This window comes from Haliotis cracherodii, unplaced genomic scaffold (genome assembly GCF_022045235.1).
Source record: "Haliotis cracherodii isolate W230 unplaced genomic scaffold, xgHalCrac1.p SCAF_1, whole genome shotgun sequence".
NCBI classification, from domain to species: Eukaryota; Metazoa; Mollusca; class Gastropoda; order Lepetellida; family Haliotidae; genus Haliotis; species Haliotis cracherodii.
The window spans coordinates 10,113,916-10,124,366 of NW_027266264.1; the positions used below are offsets into that span (position 1 = coordinate 10,113,916).

Here is a 10,451-nt window from a genome sequence, read left to right on the forward strand (position 1 = left end):
CTCCGAGGCTTTAGCTGTGCTCTAACGTTTGTTGGACTCTGAAGTGCCACATCTGATTCGGAAGTGCCACACCTGACGTGTTCAGAATACTTGTAAAATAATAATAAATTGCAGGCATGTATAACTGTTTATAAACATTTAGTAATTGTTCTATAACATCTGGCTTCAAAAGAGCGTTTTCTGACAAATCCTGCTAACAAACCGCGATTCACTTCGTTGCAATGAATCATAATCGCTCACGATGTATCAAATCATTGTTTCTTTTGTGATATGTGATAAACACACATATGAATGAATTGACAGCTAGTTGTCTTCCGTGTTTCCTCTATGGTTTACTAAGCGATAATGGCTTAATGTGCCTTGGCTCTAATATCTCTTTTGCCAGCCTGTCTATTGTTTTATTCAATTCCGACATATTCTAAAGCTTGTGTCCCTATTTACCTCGCGTCAACCTTTTCCACAGCATTGTCACTTCCCGGCGGAACAGAGGATTACAGAAGCTGTAAATGATAGGATTCGAGACACTGTTGATGAAGTACGATCTCAGTAAAATATTGGTAGCTGCTATCCCAGCTCCTGGAAGGTCGTCAAACACGTGTTTGTTGACAGCCCTGGATGCCATCAGACCCAGGTGCGGGAGGAAACTCAGCACAAACACCAGGGTGATGAGGAACAGCATGAAGGTCGTCTTCTGACCTCTTGGACGTTGTGACGATGTGCTGGCGGGGAATTTGTTTCTTCCACACTTGGAGGGCTGGCTGCTCGGTGGGGATACAGATGTTATGAGTTCAGGGGCGTCTGGACATGGATCTGTTATGCGTTGTGATGTAACTGTAGGAAGGTTGGAATTACTTCTCTCGGAACATGACAGGTTTGTTTCACCTGTAATTGGCGGATGTTGGACATCTGACGATGATGTATTGTTCTGAGTTGGTACCATTTTCTGTCTGTCATCCTTTTCCAGTTTTTGTTTAGTTTTATTGACGGCTTTCGTTCGTCTCCGTTGCCGGGCAACCCGCCGCCATATTAGACCATAGAGTACAGAGAGACTAAGTGTTGAGGAGATGAAGATGAAAAACTGGACTCCATTGAAGATGAGAGGGTAGGGCGTCCTGATATAGTCGTCTGACGTAGAGCAGTCTGAACCGTTAATATTGATGTCATCTGTTGCAACTACTCTAGAGCCATAGATAATAGCACCGGGCAATGACACGACGACACTCACGAGCGAACACACGGTAATCGTAACCTTGGCAATCAAAGGTGTCATCTGTTTTTTAAACGGTCGGCATATTTTCCTGAACCTGTCCACAGCAATGGCTACTAGCATAGACCCTGAAGCATTAGCTGATAACGTTCCAAGGAATCGCAATATCTTACACAGTTTATACAGCCCAAATGTGTGGTGATACCTTATATCTGCTATCTCAGTCGGAATGCAAATCATACACGTAATAAGGTCAAAGGTTGTCAATGCTACAATAAAGCATCGGGTGGAACTCTGTTTAAATTTCACAAGATACACATAGAAGACGAGGGAATTCCCCACGAATCCAACCAGCATCAAGATGGCAAGAAACAAGATGGCGGACAAGGCCTGTAGGGCGTATTTGTTGTCATAGTGACGAAGATAAAGGTCAGGGTCGTTTTGAATGACACTGACGTTTACGTTGAGTCTCAACTCCACAGACATGTTTGGTGAACTGAATGAAAAAAAGAAAACGGTATTAAAGTACATTGAGAAATATGTAACGACAATATTATGTTTTTCAGGAGAGGTGAGTCGAAATTGGGTTTAAGCGATGTGCATGCACTGTGTGTGTGTGTGTGTGTGTGTGTGTGTGTGTGTCTGTGTGTGTGTGTGGCTGCTTGTACTAGTACGGACTGATGCCGATTTATAGTGCTAACTCACTAAGATACCATGCCGCAGATTAACATGAATACCCCACTCTGACACAGTATACTGACTCCGAACTGACCGGTTCTTCTTTTAGACCCTGAATGCCGATCGCAAGACAAGGTAACAACAATTACCACCTTTTAACGTCTTTTGTTATTTCGCGGGTGTATTTGTGTAAGTAGAACTAATGTGTGGTGTAATAACCTTAACAAATAATAAACATTACACACATACATGAAATTCAACACTACAATAGATTATTCTTAATTTAAGTCTTCACTTACCAAGGGCTTCCCTTGCAAATGCTTCTATAAATATATCCTAACGCATCGACAAGTGAAATAACCTTTGATGTGGCACAAGGATACATTTTCAAACAGGATAAACTTGACTGGGGCCGAAAGGATGTAGTATGCGATTGTTCTCAACTGGTTAATTATATGTCATTCTGCTGTTGTCATCTTGCCAGGGGACCTTCCCAGCACAAGCCTGCTGAAACAGCCTGGGAAGAGTTGATGGGGATTTATACTAGTGTGTCAGAACTTCTTGGAGAATGATATAATATGCAAAAGCTTTTCGGTACTTATTTGAAAAGTAGAGGGGCCACGTGTGGCCCAGTCGGCGCGATTCGCTGTGCAGAGTTGCGTCCCTTGGGCACGCCAGAAACCTATGATTGTGGGTTCGAATCCCGGCTCGCCCCAATTATGTTTCTAGGTTTGTCAGCACCATGGCCGTGCTCGTGGGTTTCACCAAAGTAGTAAACGTCTGAGACCTGCATCACTTCGGTCTTTCCTCCCACATTAAGCTGACACGCATTGATATAACTGGAATACTGTTAAAAAGTGCGTTAAACCAAACTCACTCACTCACTAAAAAGTAAAGTTTGTACTGGATCATGAGAAATTATGTGTAGATATTGTGCTGCGCTGCGAATTATGTGTGCTCACGATCGGCATTTACGGTTTGAAATTGTCACGGATTCTTTGTTATGCTGATGGGCTCCTGTACAAGCCTGTCCTTCGTTTCGACATTGTTAAACCTACAGCTGCCATCCAGGACAATTTTCACTTAAAAACATTTATCTACCACCATTTGTCACCAAGGACAAGTTTCACCTTGATAATTACCTATCACCGGGTGCCACCTAGACAATTACCTACCACCAGGTGCCAGAAGGACAATTACCTACAACCAGATGTCACCTAGCACAATGACACACCACCAGATGTCACCTAGCACAAATACCCCCCATCAGGTTCCACCTAGACAATTACCTACCACCAGGTGCCACCTAGACAATTACCCGCCACCAGGTGCCACAAGGACAATTACCTACCACCAGATGTCACCTAGCACAATTACCCACCACCTTGTGCCACCTAGACAATTACCTACCACCAGGTTCCACGGAGACAATTACCTACCACCAGGTGCCACCTAGACAATTATCCACTACCAGGTGCCACCTAGACAATTACCTACCACCAGGTGCCACCTAGACCTTAACCCGCCACCAGGTTCCACCTGGAAAATTATCCACCACCAGGTTCAAACCTAGACAATTACCTACCACCAGGTGCCGCCTAGACAATTGCTTACCACCAGGTTCCACCTAGACAATTACCCACCACTTTGTACCACCTAGACAATTACCCACCACCAGGTTCCACCGAGACAATTATCTATCATCAGATTCAAACCGAGACAATTACCTACTACCAAGTTCCACCTAGACAATTACCCACCACTTTGTACCACCTAGACAATTACCCATCACCAGGTTCCACCGAGACAATTACCTACCACCAGGTGCCACCTAGACAATTACCTACCACCAGGTTCCACCTAGACAATTACCCACCACCAGGTGCCACCTAGACAATTACCCACCACCAGGTGCCACCTAGACAATTACCCACCACTTTGTACCACCTAGACAATTACCAACCACCAGGTGCCACCTAGACAATTAACTATCATTATACGTCACCTGAGACAATTATTAACTACACAATTACCCAACACCAGTTGTCAGTTAGACAAGAATTCGAAGAAGGTTCAGCTAAACTGATGCTAAGGGCGTTTTTAAAAGATAAATAATTCTGTATTTCAGAAACAAAAAGGTTGCAATGAAATTAAACTCGACAAGTTGACAAACAGCACACTACCACGACACGTTAAGCTTAAGGGTGTGCAAACTGTAGTATTACCTTTTAACTTTCACACAATTCTGTCAAGATGATCAAACCTGTTAATTGGGCAAATGGAAATGTGAATAAAGACGACAAAACTCCTTCCTTCACGCTGACTTGGACCTCATCTGAACGTATTTCATCGCAACAACGGATGCGTGGTCTTGTTTAATGGTGAATAGATATGTTACACATGCAGGAGGTGAGCATATTTCCTATTCTCAAACCGGACATATCAGTACACGACTTCACTTTGACCCTGTCATCTCTTACTTCCGGTTCACCACACGGAGGGAAATCGCTACAATGGGACAATAATACTCAAGGAATACAAACGTTAGCACTGATGGGGTGGGACTTGTCCGATTACCACTGTGCAAAGTTAAACATAACACGCCAGGGGAATAATCAGTCTCGATTATGTGCCAAATCAGATTCTTCATGCATTAGAGGTAAAAGGAAAAGAGTGGTGAAAATTATTGAATGGATCTCTGAAAATCTGTGATGACCCCAGCTGTTAAACTACGTGTGCCGTATTCTTCTAAAGACATAGACGTCTGATTGACTAAAACCAATATAATTTAATTTAATAAATTTAAATAAACGCTTGTATAACAGTAAAGGAATGGTGAGATTAAGAAACCATACAAATAAAACCGTAATAAAACACAATCGGGAAACACAATGTTAATAATGAAGTCGAGCAGGACATGCTCACCCTTTCGTCAACGCCTGGTATCATCCATTCTCCGATAGTAATGACACCGTCAGAAAACCGTGTCAGAATCCTCATTGAAACGTCGCTAAATATACTAACCCAAAAGTTATTATCCATGAAGTTGTATGTTTTCTCATGTTATGCGTATGAATCGGAATTGCCAAAATAATTTTTTTAAACTGGGCCACAGTGAGACCGCCTCATCTGTTTCATATTTAGATCAAGATTCAGAGCGACGCAAACTCTCCACGAGACTGTATGACAAGAGAGAGGGATGACTTCAACTTTCCAATAGTCAACTTACCCTTTATGTTGAGCAATATTCCATCACTTCCAGTCTTTGGTGTACAATGGTCTTTGTACGAAGATTTCAGAGGGCGTCGTACGACTCATGCTTAAAAGTTGTTCGAATAAGGTAACAACAGAAATGAAATAGAGTAACGCTTTCAAAAGACATGTGAAGGTCTTTTCCAAATTCGACGCACCAGGAACCAAATTGATGTCCGATGCAATTCCCAATTTTGGCTTGCATCAGATGTTCCCTTATTTGCTCAGGTGAATTCTTTTGGCTTGCCTTTGCATGTGTTTTTGACGGGTGCCACATGTGGGGCAGGATACGCTCACCTTTTTCGCGAGCACCTGGCATCAGCACTAATTGAAACTGATACACAGACACATTCGTATGATATAGTCGAAATCGTACAATCGACTGTCGTTTCTTATGACTATGGAGACCCTATTGTCGCTATTATTTGTATCCGTCATCGAACATAGAGCCCTATTCGCCATGGACATAGGTATGTAAGCACCATACCCATGGTAGCCGAGTGGTTAAAGCGTACATCCCCCTTCGATTCCCCATATGGCTACAATGTGCGAAGTCAATCTCTGGTGTCCCCCGCCGTGATATTGCTTGAATATTGCTAAAAGGAACTATACGCGCTCACTCACTCACTCACTCACTCACTCACTCACTCACTCACTCACTAACTCACTCACTCGTGGGTTCCACCTGCCTCCCTTTCTGCCACATCAAGCAAGCATCTTCATTAAAGAGAAATGCTGTTAAAAACTTAACACACTACATAAAGACAAGTCAGTTCTAATAAGAAACTGTTATATTCTTGTAAGATATGTGGAGTAAAGTAAGTAAAGAGGAGAGTGAAAATAATCACCTTGTTTCAAGTTCTAAATCTGTTCCGGATGCCATATCTCCTGCATACTAACATGCAGTTTGTCACCATTACCTTTTACAAATCAGTCCGAGTTCGCTGCGGAACTGCTTATTAAGAAAGCTGTAGATTATGGGGTTGGCAGCGATCTGGAGGTGATAGGACCTCTCAAAGATCGAGAAAAATGTGTACTTCATGGCCAGGAGTTCGTAGTTATCTGGGTCTTTCGACATCATAGTTGTCACGATGAAATAGGGAACGCAACTAAGAACGTACACCATCGTTACCAGAAATAACGTCAATGTCATCTTTCGGACAGCTTGATCTTGTGACGTCGCTCTGACGTCACCTCCGGTTCCGGCAGACATTGGCAGCGATGAATTTGTGTTGGGTGAATCTTTATGGCTGAATCTGTGTGTGCTGTCTGAGTTAAGTGCTGAGCTAATTTCCATAACAGAAGGTGAAGATGCAGTTATTTGTGCGCTCTCTGAAAAAGGAGAAGGTGAAGGAACAGAGCGTGAGGTTAAATCATGGCTGGATGCTGGGGTTTCTTGACTTCGATATGTATCTTGAGTCGACTTCAATTTTAGGCATCCTTCGACTTGACACGCGCACTGATTTTGCTTCCCATGCTCTGAGGGACCAGCACTGCCTTCAACACGACTTGAGGGTATCAAGGTCTGTCTGTTCTTCATCTGTTGATATACTCGGCACCAGATACAGGAATACAGGACACCAAGGGAGATAACCAATCCGAATAACATGATCATCCAAAAGCCAGTGTACGCCTTATAATAGTCCTCTCTGTCTCGTAGGGGCCGACAAATGGTAATATTCACATTATATCGTGTCACGGTTTTTGGCCCGTAAATCAGTGGAGCCGGAATCATGAGCACTAGCAACACAACACAAAGAATTCCACAAGCTAGTTTTGCTGTATATTGCGTCATCTGTTTTCGGAAGGGTCGACACACCTTCTTGTATCTGTCAACGGCCACTAAGATTAAAACCTGGCCAGACGCAGTGCTGAAATAAGTCACACACGTTATCATGAACCTACACGCCCCGGATCTCCCAAACGTTACAAAGTTTGTCATTTGAAATATCTGTACTGGACAACACATTAGGGCGTTAAGAAAATCCAGAAGGGCTACCACAAGAATGAAACACCTAGTTGTGCTCGGCTTGAACTTCTTCAGGTATACGTAAAAAACAACAGAATTGCCCACAAAGCCAACGACCATCATGACCGATACGTACACAGTAGCAGAGAGGTATCGGCGGTTGTAGGTGTCATTGTACTGTTGAAGGGTGAGGTTGACGCCAGTCGCCATATTTCCAGTATATGTGTGTGTAGAAAGTAATGTTCTTGGTCATTTTTTAGTGACATGAATGTGCATTACAATACAGAAAATGCCCAGGTAATAATGTCATCGAAATGTCAACATACAAGACAAACGGATTTCGTGTATGGCCACCACATATGCTATATCTGAAAACATATTTGTGGCCATTGCCTTTTGTTTTAAGGAAGTTTGGTGTTCAATCTATTTTGCAATACTACAAACTACGATTATAACGAACTCAAAGGGACCACAAATTTCAGTTCGTTATAACCGTAGTTCGTTATAAGCATATATACAGCAAATGGACGTGATCAAAACACATTAACAATCGTTATATCCGTCAATTTGTTTTAAGCGTGTTCATTATAAACGTAGTTTACTGTATTTGTGTTTTGCACATGCTCTTTATTCTCTTAATGTGGATATCTGGCTCTGCAATTTCTTCTCTGAAACTAGGTTTTAGTCCTCAGTATCATTCAGAACGTATTTGAATATCAATTCAGAACATATGTGATTATCAATGATGCCTCAACTTTATGTGGCTGTGTTTTTATTTACATTTCAAGGATCGACTACATACCCAGGTGAGCTACAGCGCTGTCAAATTACGAAACTGCGATGTATCATCAAGGACGAAGTTGTAAATGATTCTAAAAAATCAGAAAAGAGAAAAATACACTATTGCCTACACCTGAATACTGTGTTTGAGTGAGTGTCTTAGTTGAGTGCGTAGTTTAGCGCCGCTTTGAACAGTATATCACGGTGTGTCGTCTTCATGTAGGAGGAAATCCAGAGTTGATGCAAGTCTGAGACGTTTACAACTTCTGGGAAACCCTACCTACACGGTGATGACAGACCGAGAACCATTATGAGGGAGTTCAACCAATGGCAGGCATAAGGAACGCAGCTCTGCATAGCGTATTGCGGTGCCTTCAACAACTCAGCTATCAACGACGCTCCCCTCCCCACACCCTCACCCCCTACTGATTTGCAATGGTTAAAACATTGATTACGATGTGATGTGTTGTGACCATGAAAATACATAGCTCAAAAATGAACGTCGTAAGCATTACTTACCTCAAGTTGCGTCAGTATAAAGCAACCTTCAGCTACTGATGTGTACCTCTATAGATTACAATAACAAATTGGTTCCTAGATATCAGGAAACAAATGCATCAACGTGATTGGGTAGATAATGTTTCCTCGTGTCATCCCCACGCTGCAGCTTTTGTCAAACCCTATCTGGTACAATCTCGCCTATCTGGTGCAAAATCAGATCTAGGTTCACGCTGCCGCTGAACAAAGATCTGAGGACATCTCATTACGGGTCACGTCAGAACGACCTTATGTAATGTCCTCCTATGACTACTGAGTTTATTTGGTTAAAATGAAAGTTCGTATGATGTTTTACATCCAATAGGAAGTTGGTTGGTTGGTTTGTTGTTTAACGCCGCACTCAGCAATATTCCAGCTATTATTGAAGTGAGTAACTGGGGTTGGGAGGAAATCACACGTCGGCGTGATTGGGCACATTGGGCTTCCTGCATGATCGTGATTCCCTCAAGAAATTTCTTTGAAAACATATCATGCCTGACCTATTTTCCTCCTGCCTTTCGTGTACTGACCGGTATTTAACATCCGGGGTGGTGACGAACTGGGCATCATGCTTAAGTAAGAGAGGAAATCAAAGTCACTCTTACCGCGCTAGACTCTTGATGTTCTTCCCTTTCTAAAACGTGATACACAACTTGATGAATAAATGTCACACGCACTCGCACACGCACTCGCACACGCACACGCACGCACGCACGCACGCACGCACGCACGCACGCACGCACGCACGCACGCACGCACGCACGCACACACACACGCGCGCGCGCGCGCGCGCACGCACACATGCACCATCTTAATGGACGGAAAAGCCCAAAGTGATGCAGGACTGTGACGTCTAATACATTGCCAGTCCGGCTATAAGGTTGTCTGTCAGTGAGTTTTTATTAAATATTTTTTACACTAGACTGATCATGTTTCTTTTTCGAAGCTTTTGATTAGATGCAGCCTAAAACTGAGCCAGTGGTGGTCGTTGATTATCATACAATAAAACACCAGTCGCCATATCTCCAGTATATGTGTGCGACCCGTAGCTGAAATAAGAAAGTAATGTTCTTGGTCATTTTTTAGTGACATGAATGTGCATTACAATACAAAAAATGCCCAGGTAATAATGTCATCGAAATGTCAACATACAAGACAAATGGATTTCGTGTATGGCCGCCATATATGCCATAATTGAAAACATATTTGTGGCCATTTCTTATTGTTTTAAGGAAGTTTGGTGTTCAATCTATTTTGCAATACTACAAACTACGATTATAACGAACTCAAAGGGACCACAAATTTCAGTTTGTTATAACCGTAGTTCGTTATAAGCATATATACAGCAAATGGACGTGATCAAAACACATTAACAATCGTTATATCCGTCAATTTGTTTTAAGCGTGTTCGTTATAAACGTAGTTTACTGTATTTGTGTTTTGCACATGCTCTTTATTCTCTTAATGTGGATATCTGGCTCTGCAATTTCTTCTCTGAAACTAGGTTTTAGTCCTCAGTATCATTCAGAACGTATTTGAATATCAATTCAGAACATATGTGATTATCAATGATGCCTCAACTTTATGTAGCTGTGTTTTTATTTACATTTCAAGGATCGACTACATACCCAGGTGAGCTACAGCGCTGTCAAATTACGAAACTGCGATGTATAATCAAGGACGAAGTTGTAAATGATTCTAAAAAATCAGAAAAGAGAAAAATACACTATTGCCTACACCTGAATACTGTGTTTGAGTGAGTGTCTTAGTTGAGTGCGTAGTTTAGCGCCGCTTTGAACAGTATATCACGGTGTGTCGTCTTCTTGTAGGAGGAAATCCAGAGTTGATGCAAGTCTGAGACGTTTACAACTTCTGGGAAACCCTACCTACACGGTGATGACAGACCGAGAACCATTATGAGGGGATTCAACCAATGGCAGGCATAAGGAACGCAGCTCTGCATAGCGTATTGCGGTGCCTTCAACAACTAAGCTATCAACGACGCTCCCCTCCCCACACCCTCACCCC

The 10,451-nt window shown here is 42.5% G+C and overlaps 2 protein-coding genes across 2 annotated transcripts; both read right to left on the reverse strand.

The window, feature by feature from the left end:
• Positions 1-433: 433 nt before the first annotated feature.
• Positions 434-1,693, reverse strand: LOC139459649 (bombesin receptor subtype-3-like). Its single transcript, XM_071241248.1, has one exon. The coding sequence runs from the start codon at positions 1,691-1,693 to the stop codon at positions 434-436; it is 1,260 nt and encodes a 419-aa protein (XP_071097349.1).
• Positions 1,694-6,053: 4,360 nt separating this feature from the next.
• Positions 6,054-7,316, reverse strand: LOC139459653 (neuropeptide S receptor-like). Its single transcript, XM_071241263.1, has one exon. The coding sequence runs from the start codon at positions 7,314-7,316 to the stop codon at positions 6,054-6,056; it is 1,263 nt and encodes a 420-aa protein (XP_071097364.1).
• Between the last annotated feature and the right edge of the window lie 3,135 nt (positions 7,317-10,451).